Raw genomic sequence first — 27137 nt, 5'->3', positions numbered from 1 at the left:
CTCAGAAAGGACACCAGGAGCATGTTTCCCAGCTGAAAAGCTGACCTTTCTCATACGGAGAGCTTCCCTGTGCATCAGGGCCTCTAAAATTTCTCTCCTTGGCTTCATTGGCTCCTTGTTTGACTCTCTGTGCCACATCTCTGCCCACCTTAACTGAAAGTAATAAAGGTGAGCTCTCCAACCACAGTCCAAAGAAAGGAACTCTTATTATCCATGAATCTGGGTGCCCATCAAGTGCATGTTCTTTTCGAAGACCTAATCCTTTTCACTCCTCATCAATAGACTAAACTCACCATCATTTCATTCCTCTATTTTTATTAGTAGATACAGCAAAATATCCTTTTTTTTAAAAAGAGGAAATAAAAGAAGAATCTCCTTTGAAATACTCTGAAAGTTTATCGTTAAAAATAGAACTCCCATAAGATCCAGTGATTCTACTTCTGGGAATATATCCAAATGAAAACATTAACTCAAAAAGATCTGCACCATGTTCATAGCAGCATTATTTACAAAAGTCAAGACATGGAAACAACCTACGTGTCCATTAACGGATGAATGGATAAAGAAGTGTGGTACGTATGTACAATGGAATAACATTCAAACATAAAAAAAAATGAGCAAATTCTACCATTTTCGACAACATGGGTGGACCTTGAAGGTATTGTGCTAAGTGAAATGAGTCAGACAGAGAAAGACAAATACTGAATGATCTCACTTATATGTGGAATATAAAAAACACCAAAACAAAAAACCCCAACCCCCCCAACAAATTTACAGAAAAATTGATCAGATTTGTGGTTACCAGTGGTAAGGGTTAGGGGAGGGGGAATTGAAGAAAGGTAATCAAAAGGTATTAACTTCTAGTTATAAGATAAATAAACACTAAGGATGTAATGTACGACATGATGACTGTAGTTAACACTTCCACGTGATATATAGGAATATTGCTAAGATAGTACATCTTAAGAGTTCTCCTCACAGGGAGATATTTTTTTTCTTTTTATTGTACCTATCTGAGATGAGGGATGTTAACTAAACCTATTTTGGTAATCGTTTCACAATATACGTAAATCAAACCATCATGCTGTACAACTTAAACTTATACAGTGATACATGTCAATTACTTCTCAATAAAACTGGAAAAAAAACTGGAATAAATTTATCAAAAGAGGTGCACTGAAAACCGCAAAACATTGTCAAAAGAAATTAAAGAATCCATATCACATATTCATGGATCAGAAGATTTAATATTGTTAAGATGGCCATACTCCCCAAAGTGACCTATAGATTCAATGCACTTCCTATCAAAACCAGGTACTCTCTTTTGCAGAGGTTGAGAAGCTGATCCTGAAATTCATATGGAAATAAAAGCAACTAAAGTAACTAAAGCTATCTTGAAAAAGAAGAACTAAGTTGTAGGACTCACACTTCCTGGTTTCAGAATTGACTACAAAGTTACATTAATTGTGACAGGGTGGTACCGGCATAAAGAGAGACATATAGGTCAATAGAACAGAATTGAGAGTCCAAAAATAAACCTTCACATTTATGGTTAATTTATTTTCATCAGGATGCAAAGGGAATTTGATGGGGGAAAGAATGGTCTTTATAACAAATGTTGCCCAGACAACTGGATATCCACAAGCAAAAGAATGAACCCAAACCCCTTCCTCACACTGTACATAAAAGTAACTCAAACTGAATCATAGAATTAAACTTAAGAGCTAAAGCTATAAAACTCTTAGAAAAAAACATAGGAATCAATATTCATGACCTTGAGTTAGGCAACGTTTTCTTAGATACAACACCAAAAAGTACACCTAACAAAAGGAAACAATACATAAATTGGACTTGATCAATTAAAAACTAGTACTACAAGTGATACCATCAAGAGAGTGAAAAGACAGCCTACAGAATGGAAGAAATATTTACAAACCATACATCTGATAAGGGTCTAATATCTAGAATAAAGAAAACTTACAATAATAAAAAGATAACACAATTAATAAATGGGAAGTGGATATGAATAGACACTTCTCCAAAGGAGACAGACAAATGGCAAATAAACACATGAAAAGATATTCAGTATCAGTAGCCCTTAGGGAAATGTAAGTCAAAACAATACCATTTCACAACCACTAGGATGGCTATTTTAAAAAAAAGGCTGATAATAACAAGTGTTGGTGAGGATGTGGAGAAATTGAAACACTCATACATTGCTGATGGGAATGTAAAATTGTGCAGCTGCTTGGAAAACCGATTGGTAATTCCTTAATTACTATATGACCTAGAAAGTTCTCTCCTAGGTACCTACCCGTGAGGTTAGAAAACACATATCCACACAAAGACTTGTACATGAATGTTCATTGTATTATCTTAATAGCCAAAAGGTGGAAACAATCAAAGTGTTCATTAATTCATGAATGGATAAATAAGATACAGTATATTCATGCAATGGAACATAATTCGGCAATAAAAATTAAAGAAGCACCAATACCTGCTATAACATAGAAAGCCCTTGAAAATATGCTATGTGAAAGAAGCCAGTCACAAAAGACCACATGTTTGTATGGTTCCTTTTATGTGAAATGTCTGGAACAGGCAAATCATAGAAGTGGAAAAATGATTAGTGGTTGCCTAGAGCAGGGGGTTGAGTGTGTGGAGGAGAATGGGGGATGAGTGATTGCTAATGGGAATGCTGTTTCTTTTTGGGTGACAAAAATGTTCTAAAATTAGATTGTGATGACGGTGACACAACTCTGTGAATATACTGAAAACCATCGAATTATATACTTTAAATAGGTGAATTGTATGGCATGTAAATGATATCTCAATAAAGCTATTAAAAGGAAGGATAAAGGGAGGGAGGGAGCAAGGGAAGAAGGGAGGGGGGATGGAGGAACTAGAGCTTTGACTCAAAGGAAATGTTTTGAGGGACTGGAACAAAATGTGTATATTCTCAGCACCAGAAAACACCACAAACAAATAGATCCTCATGTGTACAAATAAAGGAAAGGACATTAAGTAAATGAAGATAATTAAATAGATTGTATAGAGGGTGTGCATTCTAGTTTATGTCTCTAGCACATTAGAACAATGTAGGTTGTTTTGGAAAATTAGTTTTGGCATACTGATCAATCTTACCTTGTTCAAAATCTAGAGATCTGATACTGCACCTGTGAATCATCCTAGCATTTATTAAGCACCCACTTACATTTTCAGCATGGTTAGAGATGGAAAAACCTAAAAACTGGATCCTAGTATTGTATTTGATGAAACAAAGCAAAAACACATGAAGTGGGAACCTAGCTAAATACACTTTAACCCATTCAACATATATTTAAAGACCACCTGTGATGTACAAAGGACTGTTTTGAGTAGGAGAAGGCTGGGGATAAAGATAAAAGTGGGTGAAACTATGTTCCCTTCCCTCAAAATATTCAAAGTCTATTATAAAACATCCTCTCAAATAGGTGTAATACAAGGCATTATGTGATACAGGCCTAAAAAAGGTAAACATTTTAAGGGGAGGTCAGAGAAGGGCAAACTAATTTAGGGCTGATGGGATTAGAGGAGACTTCAAAAGCCTTCTAGCTGTTGATCTGTTTCTCACCTTCTCTCTTAAAACAAAACAAAAACTTAATATTTATGCATTCTGTTTTAATTTTAATCAAAATTATAAAAGATTCAGATAGTTCCACAAGGTTATTAAGACAAAAGTCTCCAGCCAGCCTTATTTCCACCTGTGCATTTTCCCCTCCCAGAGGCCACCAGTTTTACCTCTTTTAGCTGATTGTTTTGGTATCCCTTTCTCTAAATAACAAACTTGTATCACTATTTCTTGACTTTTCAGTTTTAGGCATTAGCTATTGACTTACCACTACAAAAGAAGAGAATTTAGCTTTATTTCTTTCCAAGGCCTTCATGACCCATTGCTTCTTTCCCATTCCTTCATTCTCTCATTAATTCATTTTGTTTAGATTTATATTCAGTGTTTACATTATTATGTCTGCGAAGTACTATTTGCAATTGAGCCATCTGGTAGACCATGATTTATCTTTCCCTTCCTAAACTGCTTTTCATTTTCCCTATCTTGTTTTTCATTCGTTTGATCTCCTATCTCTTACCTGCTAAGGACTAACAAATCTCTTTCCCCAGGCAAGTTTTCTCTCTTGATACTGAAACCTATAGATTTCTTTATTAATTCAACAAATCATCAACTGACCACCTACCGTACATCTGGCATTGTACTGAAACTAAGCACTTTAGATATATTATCTCAGTTAAACCACATGATTCTATTTTGAGTTAGGTACTATTATAAATATACCTTTTACAGAGAAGGAAAATAAAAAGTTAGCACTTTAGAAAGTGCTAACTTGCCCAAGTACATAGCTATGTAGAAACATGATGTAAAGTCAAGCAGTGGGACTTAAGAACCTATGATCATAACCACCTATACTTTACATTCTTTCAGTAAATATATATCAACTGCAAGCCACCATGAGTCTGGCAGGGTCTGTACCATGATAAATAAATCAGACTATTCTTGCCTTCATGGAGCTCACAGTCTAGCAGGTATGACACACAAACAAGATGATACAATAAGAATGCAATGGATACACCAATAAAGATGCTAAAAAAAAAAAGAATGCAGTGGAGGACATGGGATAAGTGAAATTAATAGTGAATAGAAGAATACATAGAAATTAGCAAGAAATAAAAAGACTTTCATTTTTAGAAATAAATATTAAGCACACATCAGTGCCAGGCACCGTGCTAGGTGCTGCCGACACAATGTTAAAACAAACAAGAATTTTCCAGGCTGGGAGACGAATAGGAGAGAGGAAAAGGAGTGATCCAGGCAGAGGAAACAGCATGTGCAAGGGCCAAGAGATAAAAGAGCATAAACTGTTCAAGGTACTGAAAGCAATTCGGAATAACTATAATATATAATTGTAAGGTGGGGGGTGAGGTATGAAGTTGAAGAGATAAAAAAAAAAACAAATCAGAGAGGTCTGTAAAGGCAATGTTGAAGAGCTTGGACTTTAATGACAAATTTGGTACTCACAGCGTGCATGTGCGGAGAGAGAGAAGTAAGCATATTTGTGTTTTAAAACTCTTTCTTGATTACAGTGTGGAGAATGGATTAGATGGAAGTATGAAAGCATACCTGTTTTTTGTTGTTGAGTTGTAAAAATTCTATATATATTCTGGATATGACATCCTTATCAGATATATGATTTGCAAATATTTTCTCAAATAACTTGGATTGCTTTTCACTTTCTTGATACTGTCCTTTGATGTACAAGGTTTCTTAATTCTGATGAAGCCCAATTTATCTATTTTTGTTGTTTGTCATTTAGCAATATTTAAGAAACTTTGTGAAATACAAGGTCATGAAGGTTTGCGTCTATGTTTCCTTCAAAGAGTTCTGTAGCTTTAGCACTTAAACCTAAGTATATGATCCGTATTGAGTTGATTTTTGCATGTGGTGTGTGGCAGGATCCAACTTCATCCTTTTGCATGTGGTCATCCAGTTGTCCCAGCACCACTTTTTTGCTTTTTTTTTAAAATTTATTTATTTTCTTTACATTTTATTTTTGGCTGCGTTGGGTCTTCATTGCTGTGCGTGGGCACTCTAGTTGCGGCGAGCGGGGGCTACTCTTTGTTGTGGTGCGTGGGCTTCTCATTGCGGTGGCTTCTCTTGTTGCCGAGCACAGGCTCTAGGTGCACGGGCTTCAGTAGTTGTGGCACGTGGGCTCTAGAGCGCAGGCTCAGTAGTTGTGGCGCACAGGCTTAGTTGCTCCACGGCCTGTGGGATCTTCCTGGACCAGGGCTCTAACCCATGTCCCCTGCATTGGCAGGTGGATTCTTAACCACTGTGCCACCAGGGAAGCCCCCAGCACCACTTGTTGAAGAGACTGTTCTTTCCCCATTGAATGGTCTTGGAACCCCTGTCAAAAATCAATTGACCATAGATGTATGGGTTTATTTCTGCACTAATAGAATAAACCAATTCTATTGATCCTTATGTCTGTCTGTATGCCAGTACTACACTATTTTGATTACTGCAGCTTTGCAGTAAGATTTGAAATTGGGAAACATGAATCCTCTAACTTTGTTCCTCTGATTCAAGACTGCTTGGGCTATTCTGGGTCCCTGCAATTCCATAAGAATTTTAGGACTGGCTTTTCCATTTCTGCAAAAAATAAATAAATAAATAAATAATAAATAATAATAATAAACTCCATTGGGGTTTTGATAAGGACTGTATTTAATCACAAGACGGTTTGGGAGAATATTTCTTCTTAAGAATATTAAGCCTTCCAATCCATGAATGCAGGATGTCTTTCCACTTATTTAGGTCTTTAATTTTTTCAGCAATATTGCATAGTAGGAAGTGATATTTAAGTTGACAGAATGTGTGGAGTGAGAAGGGAAGGGAGTGACCTGGTGTGGCATCTGGGCTCGGGGTTCAGGTGTCTGACATAGTGGCTGGTGTGGGACTCCATGGTGGGAAACCAGGGCAGAGACTACAAGGAGGAAACATTGTTGAATTGAGTTTAGACATATCCAGACTCAGTGCCTATGAGATATTTAACTCAGAGGGTTAATAATCCTCTTTTAAAACACGCTTACTTCAGCAAGAGTGGATGTTTTGTACTAAACATGACTTTGTAAAACTGAGAGTTCTCTTTCAGGAGATTTCTTTGTCATCAAAGAAAGAATATGTTTGGTATAGTTTTTGCATTGTGTATTTTATTGCATTTTTTGTATTGTGTCTTTACTATATCAAGAGGCTATTACACATTTACCTCAAGCAATTAGAATCTCATTTAAAACAATAAATGTGATGGGCCCCTGGCCTGAGGAGCAGGGGTGGGAGCTTTGAGACTAGGGTGGTGCAAAAGCCATGTGGATAACAGGCTCTTGGTGCTCCAGCCAGGCATCAGGGCTGTGCCTCTGAGGTGGGAGAGCCAACTTCAGGACATTGGTCCACAAGAGACCTCCCAGCTCCACGTAATATCAAACGGTGAAAATCTCCCAGAGATCTCCATCTAAACGCTAAGACCCAGCTCCACTCAACGACCAGTAAGCTCCAGTCCTGGACACCCTACGCCAAACAACTAGCAAGACAGGAACACAGCCCCATCCATTAGCAGAGAACCTGCCTCAAATCATAATAAGGCCACAGACACCCCAAAACACACCACCAGACGGGGACCTGCCCACCAGAAAGACAAGATCCAGCCTCATCCACCAGAACACAAGCACTAGTCCCCTCCACCAGGAAGCCTACACAACCCACTGAACCAACCTTAGCCACTGGGGCAGACACCAAAAACAATGGGAACTACGAACCTGCAGCCTGTGAAAAGGAGACCCCAAACACAGTAAGTTAAGCAAAACGAGAAGACAGAGAAACACACAGCAGATGAAGGAGCAAGGTAAAAACCCACCAGACCTAACAAATGAAGAAGAAATAGGCAGTCTACCTGAAAAAGAATTCAGAATAATGATAGTAAAGATGATCCAAAATCTTGGAAATAGAATGGAGAAAATACAAGAAACATTTAACAAGGACCTAGGAGAACTAAAGAGCAAACAAACAGTGATGAACAACACAATAAATGAAATTAAAAATTCTCTAGAAGGAATCAATAGCAGAATAACTGAGGCAGAAGAACGGATAAGTGACCTGGAAGATAAAATAGTGGAAATAACTACTGCAGAGCAGAATAAAGAAAAAAAAAATGAAAAGAATTGAGGACAGTCTCAGAGACCTCTGGAACAACATTAAATGCACCAACATTTGAATTATAGGGGTCCCAGAAGAAGAAGAGAAAAAGAAAGGGTCTGAGAAAATATTTGAAGAGACTATAGTTGAAAACTTCCTTAATATGGAAAAGGCAATAGTTAATCAAGTCCAGAAGCACAGAGTCCGATACAGGATAAATCCAAGGAGAAACACGCCAAGACACATATTAATCAAACTATCAAAAGCTAAATACAAAGAAAAAATATTAAAAGCAGCAAGGGAGAAACAACAAATAACATACAAGGGAATCCCCATAAGGTTAACAGCTGATCTTTCAGCAGAAACTCTCCAAGCCAGAAGGGAGTGGCAGGACATATTTAAAGTGATGAAAGGGAAAAACCTACAACCAAGATTATTCTACCCAGCAAGGATCTCATTCAGATTCGACGGACAAATTAAAACCTTTACAGACAAGCAAAAGCTAAGAGAATTCAGCACCACCAAACCAGCATTACAACAAATGCTAGAGGAACTTCTCTAGGCAGGAAACACAAGAAAAGAAAAAGACCTACGATAACAAACCCAAAACAATTAAGAAAATGGGAATAGGAACATACATATCGATAACTACCTTAAATGTAAATGGATTAAATGCTCCAACCAAAAGACACAGACTGGCTGAATGGATACAAAAACAAGACCCGTATATATGCTGTCTACAAGAGACCCACTGCAGACCTAGGGACACATACAGACTGAAAGTGAGGAGATGGAAAAAGATATTCCATGCAAATGGAAATCAAAAGAAAGCTGGAGTAGCAATTCTCATATCAGACAAAATAGACTTTAAAACAAAGACAATTACAAGAGACAAAGAAGGACACTACATAATGACGAAAGGATCAATCCAAGAAGAATATATAACAATTGTAAATATTTATGCACCCAACATAGGAGCACCTCAATACATAAGGCAAATACTAACAGCCATAAAAGGGGAAATCGACAGTAACACAATCATAGTAGGGGACTTTAACACCCCACTTTCACCAATGGACAGATCATCCAAAATGAAAATAAATAAGGAAACACAAGCTTTAAATGATACATTAAACAAGATGGACTTAATTGATATTTATAGGACATTCCATCCAAAAACAACAGAATACAATTTCTTATCAAGTGCTCATGGAACATTCTCCAGGATAGATCACATCTTGAGTCACAAATAAAGCCTTGGTAAATTTAAGAAAATTGAAATCGTTTCAAGTACCTTTTCCGACCACAATGCTATGAGACTAGATATCAATTACAGGAAAAAATCTGTAAAAAATACAAACACACGGAGGCTAAACAATACACTACTTAATAACCAAGAGATCACTGAAGAAATCAAAAAATACCTAGAAACAAATGACAATGAAAACACGACGACCCAAAATCTATGGGATGCAGCAAAAGCAGTTCTAAGAGGGAAGTTGATAGCAAAACAATCCTACCTTAAGAAACAAGAAACATCTCAAAAAAACAACCTAAACTTAAACCTAAAGCAATTAGAGAAAGAAGAACAAAAAAAACCCAAAGTTAGCAGAAGGAAAGAAATCATAAACATCAGATCAGAAATGAAAAGAAATGAAGGAAACAATAGCAAAGATCAATAAAACTAAAAGCTGGTTCGTTGAGAAGATAAACAAAATTGATAAACCATTAGCCAGATTCATCAAGAAAAAAAGGGAGAAGACTCAAATAAATAGAATTAGAAATGAAAAAGGAGAAGTAACAACTGATATTGCAGAAATACAAAGGATCGTGAGAGATTACTACAAGCAACTATATGCCAATAAAATGGACAACCTGGAAGAAATGGACAAATTCTTAGAAATGCACAACCTTCTGAGAATGAACCAGGAAGAAATAGAAAATATGAACAGACCAATCACAAGCACTGAAATTGAAACTGTGATTAAAAATCTTCCAACAAACAAAAGCCCAGGACCAGATGGCTTCACAGGGTTATTCTATCAAACATTTAGAGAAGAGCTAACACCTATCCTTCTCAAACTCTTCCAAAATATAGCAGAGGGAGGAACACTCCCAAACTCATTCTACGAGGCCACCATCACCCTGATACCAAAACCAGACAAAGATGTCACAAAGAAAGAAAACTACAGGCCAATATCACTGATGAACATAGATGCAAAAATCCTCAACAAAATACTGGCAAACAGAATCCAACAGCACATTAAAAGGATCATACACCATGATCAAGTGGGGTTTATCCCAGGAATGAAAGGATTCTTCAATATATGCAAATCAATCAATGTGATACACCATATTAACAAATTGAAGGATAAAAACCATATGATCACCTCAATAGATGCAGAGAAAGCTTTTGACAAAATTCAACACCCATTTATGATAAAAACCCTCCAGAAAGTAGGCATAGAGGGAACTTACCTCAACATAATAAAGGCCATATATGACAAACCCACAGCCAACATCGTCCTCAATGGTGAAAAACTGAAACCATTTCCACTAAGATCAGGAACAAGACAAGGTTGCCCACTCTCACCACTATTATTCAACATAGATTTGGAAGTTTTAGCCACAGCAATCAGAGAAGAAAAAGAAATAAAAGGAATCCAAATTGGAAAAGAAGAAGTAAAACTGTCACTGTTTGCAGATGACATGATACTATACATAGAGAATCCTAAAGATGCTACCAGAAAACTACTAGAGCTAATCAATGAATTTGGTAAAGTAGCAGGATACAAAATTAATGCACAGAAATCTCTTGCATTCCTATATACTAATGATGAAAAATCTGCAAGTGAAATTAAGAAAATACTCACATTTACCACTGCAACAAAAAGAATAAAGTATCTAGGAATAAACCTACCTAAGGAGACAAAAGACCTGTATGCAGAAAACTATAAGACACTGATGAAAGAAATTAAAGATGATACAAATAGATGGAGAGATATACCATGTTCTTGGATTGGAAGAATCAGCATTGTGAAAATGACTATACTACCCAAAGCAATCTACAGATTCAATGCAATCCCTATCAAACTACCACTGGCATTTTTCACAGAACAACAACAAAAAAAATCTCACAATTTGTATGGAAACACAAAAGACCCCGAATAGCCAAAGCAATCTTGAGAAAGAAAAACGGAGCTGGAGGAATCAGGCTCCCTGACTTCAGACTATACTACAAAGCTACAGTAATCAAGACAGTATGGTACTGGCACAAAAACAGAAATATAGATCAATGGAACAGGATAGAAAGCCCAGAGATAAACCCACGCACATATGGTCATCTTATCTTTGATAAAGGAGGTAAGAATATACGGTGGAGAAAAGACAGCCTCTTCAATAAGTGGTGCTGGGAAAACTGGACAGGTACATGTAAAAGAATGTAATTAGAACACTTCCTTACACCATACACAAAAATAAACTCAAAATGGATTAAAGACCTAAATGTAATGCCAGACACTATTAAACTCTTAGATGAAAACATAGGCAGAACACTCCATGACATAAATCACAGCGAGATCCTTTTTGACCCACCTCCTAGACAAATGGAAATAAAAACAAAAATAAACAAAAGCGACCTAATGAAACTTAAAAGCTTTTGCACAGCAAAGGAAACCATAAACAAGATGTGAAGACAACCCTCAGAATGGGAGAAAATATTTGCAAATGAAGCAACTGACAATGGATTAATCTCCAAAATATACAAGCAGCTCATGCAGCTCAGTATCAAAAAAACAAACAACCCAATCAAAAACGGGCATAAGACCTAAATAGACATTTCTCCAAAGAATATATACAGACTGACAACAAACACATTAAAGAATGCTCAACATCATTAATCATTAGAGAAATGCAAATCAAAACTACAATGAGATATCATCTCACACCGGTCAGAATGGCCATCATCAAAAAATCTACAAACAATAAATGCTGGAGAGGGTGTGGAGAAAAGGGAACCATCTTGCACTGTTGGTGGGAATGTAAATTGATACAGCCACTGTGGAGAACAGTATGGAGGTTCCTTAAAAAACTACAAATAGAGCTACCATACGACCCAGCAATCCCACTACTGGGCATATACCCTGAGAAAACCATAATTCAAAAAGAGTCATGTACCACAATGTTCATTGCAGCTCTATTTACAATAGCCAGGTCATGGACGCAACCTAAGTGTCCATCAATAGGTGAATGGATAAAGAAGATGGGGCACATATATACAATGGAATATTACTCAGCCATAAAAAGAAATGAAAATGAGTTATTTGTAGTGAGGTGGATGGACCTAGAGTCTGTCATACAGAGTGAAGTAAGTCAGAAAGAGAAAAACAAATACCGTATGCTAACACATATATATGGAATCTAAGAAAAAAAAAAATGGTCATGAAGAACCTAGGGGGAAGACGGGAATAAAGACGCAGAACTACTAAAGAATGGACTTGAGGATATGGGGAGGGGGAAGGGTAAGCTGGGAGAAAGTGAGAGAGTGGCATGGACATATATACACTACCAAATGTAAAATAGATAGCTAGTGGGAAGCAGCTGCATAGCACACGGAGATCAGCTCGGTGTTTTGTGACCACCTAGAGGGGTGGGATAGGGAGGGTGGGAGGGAGGGAGATGCAAGAGGGAAGAGATATGGGGATATATGTATATGTATAACTGATTCACTTTGTTATAAAGCAGAAACTAACAAAAAAATTAAATTAAATTAAATTAAACAATAAATGCTCTTAAATATTACCATAAGGACTTCCCTGGTGGCACAGTGGTTAAGAATCCGCCTTCCAATGCAGGGGACACAGGTTCGAGCCCTGGTCCAGGAAGATCCCACATGCCATGGAGCAACTAAGTCCGTGCACCACAACTACTGAGCCTGTGCTCTAGAGCTCCTGAGCCACAACTACTGAGCCTGTGTGCCACAACTACTGAAGCCCACATGCCTAGAGCCTGTGCTCCACAACAAGAGAAGCCACCGTAATGAGAAGCCCACGCACCACAACAAAGAGTAGCCCCCACTTGCCGCAGCTAGAGAAAGCCCACGCGCAGCAACGAAGACCCAATGCAGCCAAATTAATTAAATTAATTAAGTAAAAAATATATTACCATAAGAAATAATCTTTTCTTTGAATTTTAGCATAGAATACACTTAAGGGTTCTCTACCTTTGGATAATGTTGGCCCCTTTATACTTACCATATAATTTTCCTTTTAAGTATTCTGCAATTAATGGCACAAGTCAAGTACAGTATACTTTTAATCAAGTATGGAAATATTTTCTGACATACTTCATTCCTATTTCTGTCACACCCCTCTCCCTCATACTGCCCTCTCCACTTACAGTATCAGAGAGAGTCATACAGAGTGAAATAAGTCAGAAAGAGAAAAACAAATATTGTATATTAATGTATATATGTGGAATCTAGAGAATTGGCATAGATGACCTTATTTGCAAAGCAGAAATAGAGACACAGAGGTAGAGAACAAATGTATGGATACCAAGGGGGAAAGGGATGGGGTGGGAGGAACTGGGAGATTGGGATTGACACATACGCACTATTGATACTATGTATAAAATAGACAATTGAGGGGAACATACTGTACAGCACAGGGAACTCTACTTAATGCACTGTGGTGTCCTAAATGGGAAGGAAATCCAAAAGGGAGGGGATATATGTATAATGTATGGCTGATTCATTTTGCTGTGCAGTAGAAGCTAACACAACATTGTAAAGCAACTATACTCCAATAAAAATTAGTTAAAAAAACCCCCAATATATGTTAAGTGCACACAACAGGTGACACTCAGCTCCTTATCAGCTCTTCTAGGAGGTGGAGAGACTAAAATAAATATTGTGATGCTTTGTTACCTAGCAGAGGTTAATTTTGCATATCTACTGGTATATTATTTAATACCAGCAAGAAAAACTTTTTGTATATTATTCTGTAACATGTTTATTAAAAGATAACATCTTATTTTTAATTATTCAATTTTTAAAACCAATCTGTAATGACTGTCCTGAACTAGCTGTGTAAACCTCAAGGTTTTTAAACATCAAAGTAAAGTGAATATAGAGCATAAATATATGGTGAAAAACATTAGAGTCCTAATGCATAAACAAGACCTAAATCAGGGCACTATCCTACATTACTGTAGTCATAATGAATAGTGACTCTATAAAATGAGACACTGTCTGCATCATATGAATATTATCAATGACAGGGCTTTTTAAAAATTATTAAAATGGCAAGAGTACAAATAGCTTTTACCAGTAGTGTTCAGACTGTAATATCAACATTAAATCAAAGTCTATGGACAGAAAAGTTAAGAGATTTAGGAGAATTTAGGGGAAATGAGGAAACATCACTGAACTTGGTACTCTACATTATAGACAGCTGCCACAGGCAAAAAATAAATAAATAAAATGGCAATTAAGTTGATTGCAGTATTTTAATATTTTAAAGAAAAACATATTAAAAATACAGATTTTTTTTAAATTTTTACATTCTTGACAGATATAGCATTACCTACCTTTCTAAAAATAGTAGGGGTAAACAGCTGCAGAAAATGTATGTTAATTAGTGGTACAACACTATGTATTTAAAAACCCTGACACGCTCGTACTATCTACTGCTTTGAAGTCAGATTATGGCCTAGAGTTAATGTCACGTTGGTTCCAAAATGGAATATGGGGTCCCAGGCCAGTATTGGTAAACTGTGCCTATTGTGGCACAACTTGTCCGGCCATGAAAGCATAAATCACAAAGAAAAAATCAGTTTTGTAAAAACACTTTTCCCTCTTTTTATAATCTTCTTTATTTACTCTGGATAGTTAACATAACAGTGTTCAATAGTGAAGTAAGCAGATTTTATACTCACTATTACTGTATGGATAGAAAGAGCCATATGCATTTTTGTTTTTTATAAGTCATCTCAGATCACTGCGATATGGCACATGAAAAGAGAGATTCAGAGGCGCAACGTTAATAAATTCATTTAACATTGTCAAGCATTCAAAAGATAAATGCAATCATATAGCAAAAAAAAAAAAAAATCAGTTTGAAACTCTGACCTCTCCCAAGGATATGAAGAATCTTTTCACATGTCAGAAATCTCTATAGCAAAGATTCCTATAAGAGAGAAAAAAAATATGTAGATTAATATTTTCAACTCAATGATTTCCTGATGAATAAAAAAATGTGTTCTAATATTACTTTGGTAAGACTTAGGATTTTTCCCTCAGCTTCGGTGAAAGAAAACAGATACAATGTATTTTTTCACTCAGTTTCACAAGCTGTGATACATCCATGTCATGGAATACTGTGGATTCAACAATAAAAAAGAATGAACTATTGACACACACAACTTGGATGGATCTCATGGGCACTGTGCTAAGAGAGAGAAACCAGTCTCAAAAACTGACATCCCATGTGTGATTCCATGTATACAACATTCTCAAAAGGACAGAATTATAGAGCTGGAGAAGAAATTAGTGTTTGCTCAGGGATAGGGAGGAGAACGAGAGGGCTGTGATTATAAAAGGGTATCACGAAGGAATGAGCTCCTCGGGGCTGATGGAACAATTCAGAACACTGACTGTGGTGGCGTCATATGTTCTCTGTGTAAAAAAACTGTGCACACACACAAGTGTGTGTAAAAACTAGTGAAAACTGAATAAGGCCCATCGACTGGTTAATTATGCCAGTGTCAGTTTCCTGGTTTGTAAGATATTGCCATTGGGGAAGCTGGGGGAAGGATATGGTGGGACTATCTGTACTATTTTTGCAACTACCTGTGAGACTGCTGTAATCATTTCAAAATAAAAAAAAGTAAAACAAAGCAAAACAAAACTGTGTTACAGTCACACAATGGAATATTACTCAGCAGTTAAAAGGAATGTCCAATAATATTTGATACATGCAACAAGCCGGATAAATCTCAAATATGTAGTGCTGAGTGAAAGTCAGCCACTACAGACTGCATACCACATGATTCCATTTATATGACAACCTGAAAAGGCAACACTATAGGAACAGGAAACAGATCAGTGGTTGGGGAAAAGTAAATTAAGTACACTGACTGTTGTCTGGATAATAGGTGGCAGCCAAAGGATACCATTTAAAACTAACAGCAAAAACTTAAAATTTAAAAAATAGGGTACTGGGCTTCCCTGGTGGCACAGTGGTTGAGAGTCTGCCTGCCAATGCAGGGGACATGGGTTCGAGCCCTGGTCTGGGAAGATCCCACATGCCACGGAGCGACTAGGCCCATGAGCCACAACTGCTGAGCCTGCGTGTCTGGAGCCTGTGCTCTGCAACAAGAGAGGTCGTGACAGTGAAAGGCCCGCACACTGCGATGAAGAGTGGCCCCCGCTCGCCGCAACTGGGGAAAGCCCTCGCACAGAAACGAAGACCCAACACAGCCAAAAATAAATAAATAAATAAATAAATTTATTTAAAAAAAAAAATAGGGTACTTTAAGGGTACTATTAAAAGTATTAATAGAAAAGTTACCATTATAATAAAACACAAAACTTCTTCAATATCAAAAGAAATGTTCACAAGCAAAGAAGAATAACCAAATAGAGTAAATATCACACAGTAAACACGGTTATCATAACATAAGATGATATGACTGAGTTGAGGCCAAATTTAACAGTTATATCAATAATATGAAGGAGCTTAACTCACCTGTTTTAAAAAAATTTCAAAATGATTCATAAAGCAAAACTCAAATCCATACTATATAAAAGCGAGATACTTAAAATGCAGTGATTCAAAAAAGTTAAAAATAAAGTGATGGACAAAGATCTACCAGGCAAATGGAGACAATAAGGAAACAGGAGTTGTAACTCTAATACCAGACAAAGTAGGCGTCAAGTCCTTCCTCCTTCCAAAAAAATTAAACGCATCAGAAAATAACACTTCATAAAAGCCACATTCACAATAAAGATATGACAGTTCAGAATATCTATGCCACAAATAAAACAGCAAACCACCTATATAAAACAAAATTATAGGAGACATAAGAAAAAATAAAAACATACTAATAATAGATTTTAAAGCACCATTCTTAGTAAAACAAGTGAACAAAAATTAAACGACATTATAAAAGAACTAAATAAAATTTAAAAGGCAAATCTTTTAGATATATTACACTATACTCTGATAAGAAAGAATATATCTTCTCAAGTGCACATGAACTGTTCACAAAAATTGATCATGCAGTAAAGTACAAAGAAAACATCAGTAGTGTCCATAAAATAGAAATATTATAGACAGTAGTCTCTGATCACAATGCAATAACATTAGGAATTAAAAATGAAACCAAAACAAACAAACAAAAAAGCTCTTCTCATTGAAAATTAAAAGATTTTCTATCAAATAACTCTTGGGTAAAAGTGAGAATACAAACAGAAATTACAGAATTTCTGAAAAATAATGATCACAAAAACACTATATATCAGAATCTATGGGATATATTTAAAGCAGTGATCACAGCAAAATTCATAGCTCTGAATATCTACATCAATAAAAGTGAAAGAATGGTAATAAATGAATTAAATTTCTAACTCAAAACTCTAGGGAAAAAAACCCAACAAAGTAAATGAAAAAGCACAAGGAAGGAAATAATATAAATAAAAACAGAAATTAATAAGAAAGAAAAACAGATTAAATCAATAAATCAAAATGCTGGTTCTTTGAAGCAATGAACAAAGTAAACAAACCATAGGCTAAGGTAATCAACAAAAAAAGGGAGAAACATACATATACAAATGAGAAATGACAATAGGATATAACTATTGATACAGAAGAAATTTTTAAATTTATAAGATATTGCATTGGTTACTTCTGTGCAAATAAGTTTGAAAACCTAGATAACTGAAAACCTAGATAACTTTTAGACAAATAGAGATAGAAAGCTTAAAAAGACCAATTTCCAAAAAAGCAATAGAGGAGTTCCCTGGTGGCGCAGTGGTTAAGAATCCACCTGTCAATGCAGGGGACACGGGTTCGAGCCCTGGTCCGGGAAGATCCCACATGCCGCAGAGCAACTAAGCCTGTGCACCACAACTACTGAGCCTGCGCTCTAGAGCCCGCAAGCCACAACTACTGAGCCCGTGTGCCACAACTAGTGAAGCCCACACACCTAGTGCACATGCTCTGCAACAAGAGAAGCCACAGCAATGAGAAGCCCGTGCACTGCAACGAAGTAGCCCCTTCTCACCGCAACTAGAGAAAGCCCGCGTGCAGCAATGAAGACCCAACGCAGCCAAAAATAAATTAATTAATTAATTAATTTAAAAAAAAAGAAGTCGTGTCAAGGCTTTAAAAAAAAAAGAAGCAATAGAAAAAGTTATTAAGAAAGTACACCCCACAAAAAAAAAGAACCAAGGCTATGTGGTTTGACAGGTAAACTCACCCACATCTTTAGAGATCAAATAATCCCCAAGTATATAAATTGTTTCAAAGCAAGGTAAACAAAAAATTCTCAAATTCTTTTTTTGAAACAAATATAACATTGATATCTAAACTTGATAGACATAGCACAGAGAGAAAATTACAGACCAATATCACTTACGAATATTGATACACCACAGATCTAAAGTAAATGAAATAGTAGTGAACACCAAGAAAATAATACACTATGACCAAGTAGGGGCTATGCTAGAAATTTAAAGATGGTTCAATACTTGAAAATCTATTAATATAATTCACATATTAATAGTTCTAAAGAGAAAAACCATATCTTCATAGATGATAAAAAGGCCCTTGACAAAAACATCCTTTCCTAATAAAGTCTTGAAAAAATAGTAATGAGTAGTATTTCCTTAATATCATAAAACATATAAACCTCAATCCTAAAGCCAGTATCTTACTTAATGGGCAAACCCCATTGGCATTCTCACCACAGGTCAGAATTAAAACAAGAATGTCCACTTTTGCCACAGCTATTTATCATTATTCTGATGATACTGGCAAATGCAATCAACTAGAGAATACAATTCAAGAGATACATACACGAAAAGAAGAAATAAAATTATCTCTTTTTGCAGATGACATGATAGTATATCTGGAAACCCCTAAAGAATCAATGACAAAACTTAATGAAACAGTAAAAGAATTTAGCAAGGTAATGTGATAGAAAATTAACATGCAAAAATAGCATCTTTTGAAGATACAATGAATGGAGGAAACCCCGTTTACAATAGCAACAAAAAATAATAAAATCTTTAGGAATGAACTTAACAAGAAATGTTCAAAACCTATATAAAGAAAAAAACTACAAGCCATTCCTGAAAGATACAAAGCAAATATAAACAAATGGAAAGACATCTCTTCTTCTTAGGATATCTCAACATAATCAACAAAAATGAAAAATGAAAGCAAATTGAAACAAATGAATCTAATGTATTTCAAATGTATACCATAAACACAGTGAAAGGGGAAAAAAAAGAATTACTTCAAGTAAGTTATGAACACAGTATTTGACTATATGCCTTCAAGACTTGGGAAAGGTAACGTATGGGGATAGAAAGGAAGAATTGCAAACAGATTCTGAACTTTTTTTACTGTAGTAACAGTAAACAGCCTGTTTACTGTAGTAACATAGATGAAGACATTTTGAGAGTATTTTAGATGCATTCTGGGGTTGAGCAAATGAATACCTGTGTTGCTGTGTTGCTGTTGTTGAGCAAATGTGCTGATGTTAAACCAGGGCTCTCACTGGAGAAGAAAGGATGTACAAATACAGAACGGAAGGAGGCAAGGGAGAAACCTGTGAGGATGGTTCAAACTGGAGGTATTAGTTATTGTAAAAAAAAAAATGTCTGTTGGGGGCGGTGGGGAGAGGGCGAGAGAGAGAGAGGGAGGAACAAGTGCAAGAGTGTGAGTGCATGAGACAGCACGTGTTGTCTCATAAACACAGAAAAAGCAAATGTGGTAAAATTTTAATAATAGTGAGTATGGGTAAAAGGTTGCACAGATGTTCTTTGTATTATTTTAGTTAACTTCTTGTAAGTTGGAAATTATTTCTAAATAAAAATGTTTTTATGAAATTTGTGGCATACAGGAATATATCTAAAATATTTTCCTCTGAAAAATTAGCCTATTATTTTCCTGAAGTATATGTATTTTATGGTGCTGTAATAATTAGCCAATATTTTGTTAATGAAAGTATATGAAAAAACTGTATGTTGTAGAAATAAAAAGAAAATCAGATTTTAAAAATATAATTTATGTAGACATTAGATAAAATAGACCTTTCTTTAACATATTTATATAAAACTAATTATCAAAATATTTTTATGTCTACATATCTAATTATGTAATGATGTTTAAATAGCACTATTAATGGTAGACTGTTAGGGAGTTTTCTTACCCCCTCAGATATTCAGTTTTTATTGCTATATGGTTCCCGAAGAATGGATCCTTAAACCACTTACTCTTCTAATGATCGATCCAGGCCTCGGTCAGGAGATCGACGGTGAGCACGTTCTGGTGAGTGACATTTTGCATTTGGCTTTATTGTGGAACTCAAATGATAAGCATTACTTGAGTAATTCTGGCGGCGAAGTTCTTGCACAGCTCTTTCCCTAAAGCAAAACAGTGAGACTTTTACTAAACTTTATATCCAGCGACATTATTAACACTGTCGTAGAACTATAGTTCAAATCATGCTTTAAAATCTAAGCATCATGAAATAACCAAAATCTGTGGTTATCCAAGGAACAGTGCTTTCCAGGCTGAACGTGGCATAGAGACACACTTACCTTTCAAAGCGCTCTGTCCCTAGTTGTCTCTTGGTAATGTCTAAATCAGCTTCCAACTGCGTTATGACGTTCCTGAACTGGGCCACGTCTCTACTCTGGATGGCCCTGTGTAAAAGAATGTGAGTGACAGTTAATTACAGGTAAAATATGGCTAGGACTCCTAGAGTACAAGAAACCATGTTGGCAATGGTTTCTCAGCTGGATCCAAGAAAATTGTCATTTTCATAGATGTATTAGTGCATCTAAAATATGCCAGCTTTAGATGCAGTAAATGTGCAAAGTAGCCTACTAAAAGCCTAAGCTGTCTCAGCCCCATTCAATTAGTTAAACCTTTTCTGTCTCAGTTTCCCTATGTTTAGAGGGGTAATATTATGTATTATCTACCTATATTACTTATTTACTGCAGATCATTTTTACAAGTGTACTTTAAGGTATTAGGTGCGTATTCCAGTGCATATAATACTGGAATTCACTAGCACCATGATGAATGTGTGTGTATATATGTATATTTAATTGACCAAATGCCTTATATATACTTGTAATGAAATTTGATATATCTACTGTTAAAAACAAAATCTCTTCAATTTAACAGGATCTTCCTTAGGGCTAAACACTGCCTCAAAAACCCTGTGATAAGGCACACTACCATGAGGCAGATGACACAGGTGAATGCTGCTTGCACAGAACATTCCATCCTCTCTGCTGGCTTTCAGGACTGCATTACAGACTGCTGGAGTCTAAACTTTAGAGACTAAGAACACTCAACTTTATCAAGCTTACCTGATACTACTCACCAGCCAGTCTAAAACAGAATGTACCCCTTAAGGTGGGAGTGTCGGCACACTTCACTGAGGCAATTTCCACCTACGGTTTGAGGAAATGATCCTGCAGAACTGGTTGAAGGTACCCCAAAAGCCCAGCTGCAGTGATTGAAAAGAATGACTCAATCACAGCTGCCACAACCTAAAATCAGTTTCTGAAGGAAACGGGCCCTGGCTTTGCAGCCTTTGCTCAGTCGGGGGCCCCTACAAGTGGCTGATTTCTGAGACCGTGATTCCTGTCCTTCCCCACGTCCCCTGCTCAGATGGGAGGGCAGAGTTGAGGCTGGATGAAAAAGCGTTATAGGTGGGACAGATAAGAACAGAAGCTAAGGGTCCCCATGAAGTTTTGTGAGAGGTGAGTTTAATAATAAAATATTAAGTTTAATAATAAAATATTAAGTTTAACAATAAAATATTTTAATAATAAAATATTAGTTTAATATTTTAATAATAAAATATTCACTATGTTTAATAATAAAATATTCACTATGCAGGCAGGCATTTCCACCTAATCCTCCAGTCTTGTAAATAAGGTGCTAATGGTATTAGGGATTCTTGAAATTAAAAAAAGTCAAAATCAATGCTCTGGGGGAAGTCTTCAGCATTCTGTAAATGCAGTAGTTCTTCCAGATAACCAGTATACACTTACAGGTACATAGGTACATAGGGAAATACATGTGGCAAATGGAAAGACTCGGTAGCACTACCAGGTGGGTCCATAAATAGAAAAATTCTTCTGGTTTCAGAAGTGCTTAATTTCTTCTAATCTGGTTATTTCCTAAAGGCAATATGTTAAATCAATAGGTGTTCATTTATACCCAAACAATCAACAAAGATGGTTAAACTTAAATTTAGATAAATTTAGATAAACATATAATAGAAATAAGTACTAAATCTTAGACAAATCACAATACTTGGGGTCCTCAGTTTAATTAATAGCAAATTATGGCACTAAATTGTCTAAATGCCAGCTTTAAAATTCTATTAATCTATAAAGTACCAAAAATTTAGAAATTTAACTTTGTTATCATATTGCTAACCAACTCACATTTTGTTTTCTGCCAAACAAAGGTGTTCTTTAAGAAGCTGAATTTCAGATTCTTTTTCTTGAAGTGCTATCTGAGACTGATATTCTTTGTCTCGATTGGCCACCAGCAAAGCTTCTAGATTCTGCATGGAGATTCTCTCATTTGTCATCTGACTCCTGAGGAGTTCTATTTCAGAACGAGCAGAATCCAACTCATTCTCCATCTGTACAATAACAGGAAGATACCTATACTTATTCCTATTCGTTCACTTAACTGATGTATTATCAGAGACTCATAAAATGTCTGTATTATGTTATAAACTGACAACCACTTTTAATTTCTTGATTAGAAATTGTGTCCTCCTTCTTACTGGATACACACATGCACACACACTGAGTATCACTTTCCCCAACTCTCTGATAATATCAGAAAGTTCATTAATTTAAGTAAAGAGTTATTAATCTCAAACTTCAAACAATTTCCATTTGCAGCTTTGATATTTCTTAATTTATTTCTGCAAGACTGACATAGTAGTATCTGTAACTACTGCTTTGTCCTGAGTTGGGTGAATTATAAACACCTAACTTCCTGACGGAATGTCATCGCGCTCCATAGTTAAGAAAGGTAAGGAGTAACTGCACATTCCCTCTCCTGCATGATCCTGTGGAAAACTTCACTTTTTGAAGGTTATCTTGAGCCTAAAATACGTTCTGTAAGCCAAATGTTTCTTCAAAAAGAGGAAAACCAGACATCATTATTTAGAAAAAAATGATTCCTTATCTCATAAGACACATTATAATAATTTATATATGCATTTAAAAAGTTAAATGTAAAAAGATAAAACCCTAAGAAAAAAAAGTTAAATAAAAATGAAATTATTAGGAAAGGGCCGGGCAGGTAGGGGAAGAACTTTTTAGACTAGATACAATTAAAAAATGATGTCTGACTGTAGAAAAAACAAACCTATTTATACTCATTATAAACAAACAAAATTTACGAGGAAAAAAAACAGATGAGAATAAACTCAGTAAATAGTTAATATCTTATTAATATAAGGAAGATGAACAAACTGATGAGAAATATGAACTAATGATGTGAACGGAAAATGTACAAAATACAGCTAATTAGTAAACGTATAGAATAACTTACCCTTACTAATAATCAAAGAAATAGAAATTAAATCAAGACGGTATTTCTAGTCCAGGATTTCTTACACTTATTTGGTGTAGGGAGCTGCCCTATGCATTACAGGATGTCTAGCAGCATCCCTGGCCTCTACTTACCAGGGACCCATGGCATCCCCCCACCCTGGTTGTGACAGTCAAAAATGTCTATAGACATTGCTAAGTGTTTCCTGGGGAGCAAAATCTCTTTCAGGTGAACCAATGTTGTAGTTTATCAAACTGGCAAATTTCTTAGTTTTTGTGTTGATTAACATTAAAATGGGCAATGGCAATCTCATATACCTTGCTGGCAGGAATCTAAAATGGAGCATCACTTTTTTGGTAACAGCTTTATTGGAATATAATTCACATACCATACAACTTGCCCATTTAAATTGTACAAGTCAATGGTTTTTAGTATATTAACAGAGTTGTATGATCATACCACAATCTCACAATCTATTGTGAGAACTTTTTCATCATCCCAAAATGAAACCCAGCACACATCAGCAGTCATTCCCTCACCCCTACCCCAGCACTAGCCCTAGACAATCCCTAATCTATTTTCTGTCTCTATGATCTGCTTTATTTTGAACATTTCATATAAATGGAATCATACAATGTGTGTGTGGTCTTATGGGATTGCCTTCCTTCACTTAGTGTAATGTTTTCAAGAGTCATCCATGTTTTAGCAGGTATCAGTACTTCATTACTTCTATTGCCAAATAATATTCCCTTGCATAGATGTAGGAATATTTGAGTTATTTACACTTTTTGGCTATTATAAATAATGCTGCTAAGAACATTTGTATATAAGTTTTTACATGGACCTATGTTTTCATTCTCCTTTGATAAATAGCAGTGGGATTTCTGGACTTTATGGCAATCCTATTTTTTCACATTTTGAGGAACTGCCAAGATGTTTTCCAAAGAGGCCTATTTTACATTCCCACCAGCAATGTATGAAGGTTCCAAGTTTTCTACATCTTTGCCAACATTTGCTATTGTCTTTTTAAAATTATAGCCATCCTAGTGGTTATGAAATGGTATAGTTTTGTTTTGCATTTCTCTGATTGTTAATGATGTTGAGCATCTTTTCATGTGCTTTTTGCCCATTTATGTAGTGTCTATAGAGAAATGTCTATTGAGATCCTTTCCCCATTTTTTGAGTTGGGTTATTGCTAAGTTGCAAGAGTCCTTTATATACTCTGGATACAAATCTCTTATTAGATATATGATTTGCAAATGTTTTCCCCATTCTGTGCATTGTCTTTTTACTTTGTTGATATCATTTGCAGCACAAAAGTTTTTTATTTTGATGAAGTCCTTCTAATCTATTGTTTCTTCTGCTGTATTTGTGGTGTGACTCTAAAAAAGCATTACCTAACCCAAGGTCACAAAGATTTATTTGTATGTTCTCTTCTTAAGAGTTTTATAATTTTAACTCTTACATATAGGCCTATAAAACATTTGAAGTTAATTTTTGTATATGGTATGTGATAGGAATCCAACTTCATTCTTTTCCATGTAGATGTTCAGTTGTCCCAGTAGCATTTGTTGAAAAGACTATTCTTCCCCCATTAAATTGTATTGCTACCAATTTTTCAGACATCATTTCACTACAAATGTAAGAGTTTATTTCTGGACTCTCAATTCTGTTCCACTGACCTATATATCTTTCCTTATGCTAGTACTACACTGTCTTGATTACTATAGACAGTTTTGAAATTGGGAAGTGCTCTGATTTTGTTCTTTTTCAAGATTGTTTTGGCTATTCTGGGTCACTTGCACTTCCATATTAATTTTATGTCATCTTGTCAGTTTCAATGAGGAAGCCAGCTGGGATTCTAATAGGCATTGTATTGAATCTGTAGACCAATTTGGGGTAGTACTGCCATTTTAATAGTGTTAAGTCTTCTGATCCATGGATGTGGGATGTCTTTCCTTTTATTTGGGTCTTTCATTTCTCTCTCTCTCTCTCTCTTTCTCTCCCTCTAGCTATCTCTCTCCAAACTGGAAATAACAGATGTCCTTCAAAGGATGAATGATTAAACAAACTGTGTTACAGGAATGAACCACTAATATATGCAACAACCTGGATGAATCTTCAGAGAATTATGCTGAGTGAAAAAATCCAATCCCAAAAGGTTACATATCGTATGATTCTATCTATATAACATTCTTGAAGTGACAAAATTTACAAGTGGAGAAGAGATTAGCTGTTTGTTTCCAGGGGTTAAGGAGAGGTTGTGGATAGGAGGGGAGTAGATATAGCGCTAAAAAAGGGCAACATGATGGGTCCTGTGATAGAAATGTTCCATATCTTGCCTGAAACAATGTCAAAAGCCTGGTTGAGATATTATACTATGGTTTTGCAAGATGTTACCATTGGGGGAGGCCAGGTAAAGGAGACACAACATTTCTTTGTATAGTTTCTTATAACTGCATGTGAATCTACAATTATCTCAAAATCAAAAGTTTAGCTTAGTAAAATTATTTGTCTGTCCCTTATATGCATAGTACAGCTGAAGAAATACAAAGATAAATAAGACAGTTCTTACACTTGAAATACAGCTTATTATGGGGATAAACATATATACATAAATAACTAAATTCTAAGGCAAAAAAATTTATGTCAGGAGTATTTAAAAATACTATGAGAATTAGCCTGATGACTTCACACCCATCAGGATAGTTATTAGCAAAAGAGAGAGAGAGGTGGGGGAGGGAGGGAAGGAGGGAGGGTGGTAGAGAGAGAGAGAGAGAGAGAAAGAAAGAAAGAAAGAAAGAAAGAAAGAAAGAAAGAAAGAAAGAGAAAGAAAGAGAAAGAGAGAAAGAAAGGCTGAAAAACAAGTGTTGGCAAGGATGCAGAGAAACTGGAACACTTGTGCACTGTTAGTGGGAATGTAAAATGGTACAGCTGCTTTGGAAAACAGTATGGAGGTTCCTGAAAAAATTAAAAATAGAATTACCATATGATTACCATATGATCCAGAAATCCAACTTCTGGGTAGAGACCCAAAGAAAATGAAAGCAGCATCTTGAAGAGAGATTTATACACCCATGTTTATAGCAGCATTATTCACAATAGCTAAAACATGGAAGCAACCCAAGTGTCCACAAACTGACAAATAAATAAGCAAACTGTGGTATATTCACACAATGGAATATTGTTCAGCCTTAAAAAGGAAAGAGAGGGTGGAGTCAAGATGGAGGTGTGGGAAGACGTGGAGTTAGCTTCTCCCCACAACTAGGGCGCCTGCTGGCCGCTGGTGGGGGACTCTGACACCCAAGGAGATGGGAGGAAACCCAAAGTGAACCAGTAGGATGTAGGGAGACTGAGCGGGGAGGAGAAGTGGAGGCCAGACAGGATCTGCGCCCCCTAAGGCCGGGGAGATCAGGAGAGGCAGGTGGGAGGGACTCTCCCAGAAGAGAGGGAGAGGAGTGGAGGGCCATCGCCTGGCCCACTAGGGCCAGGGAGGCTGCTGAGCTCCCAAGCCAGTTCCCCCTATCCAAAGCCCAATCCAGGCCACATGCATCCTTGAGGGCATAGCA

General features: G+C 36.2%; 1 protein-coding gene and 1 long non-coding RNA gene across 13 annotated transcripts in view; one reads left to right on the top strand and one right to left on the bottom strand.

Moving 5' to 3' along the window:
- Window positions 1-27137, top strand: part of LOC309611586 — a 512787-nt gene that overhangs the window by 261586 nt on the left and 224064 nt on the right. The window lies entirely within an intron of this gene.
- The window catches only part of TSGA10 (testis specific 10), a 112762-nt gene continuing 89280 nt past the window's right edge, over window positions 3656-27137 (bottom strand). For 10 of the 12 annotated variants that reach the window (XM_082356155.1, XM_082356154.1, XM_082356165.1 and 7 more), the window contains 4 exons: window positions 22440-22642; window positions 20571-20675; window positions 20244-20393; window positions 14230-14928 (listed from right to left, as the gene is read on the bottom strand). In XM_082356155.1, the coding sequence (XP_082212281.1) occupies window positions 14904-14928; window positions 20244-20393; window positions 20571-20675; window positions 22440-22642 (483 nt within the window). In that variant the 3' untranslated portion in view covers window positions 14230-14903. Of the gene's footprint in view, window positions 6203-14229; window positions 14929-20243; window positions 20394-20570; window positions 20676-22439; window positions 22643-27137 lie in introns of those variants that run through there. The other 2 variants (XM_082356159.1, XM_082356158.1) reach the window with 2 other exon arrangements.

The sequence above is a fragment of the Balaenoptera borealis genome (genome assembly GCF_965194805.1).
Source record: "Balaenoptera borealis genome assembly, chromosome: 15".
Classification (NCBI taxonomy): domain Eukaryota; kingdom Metazoa; phylum Chordata; class Mammalia; order Artiodactyla; family Balaenopteridae; genus Balaenoptera; species Balaenoptera borealis.
Note: the sequence above shows the minus strand (reverse complement) of the source record. Positions and strands in the feature narration are given on the sequence as shown.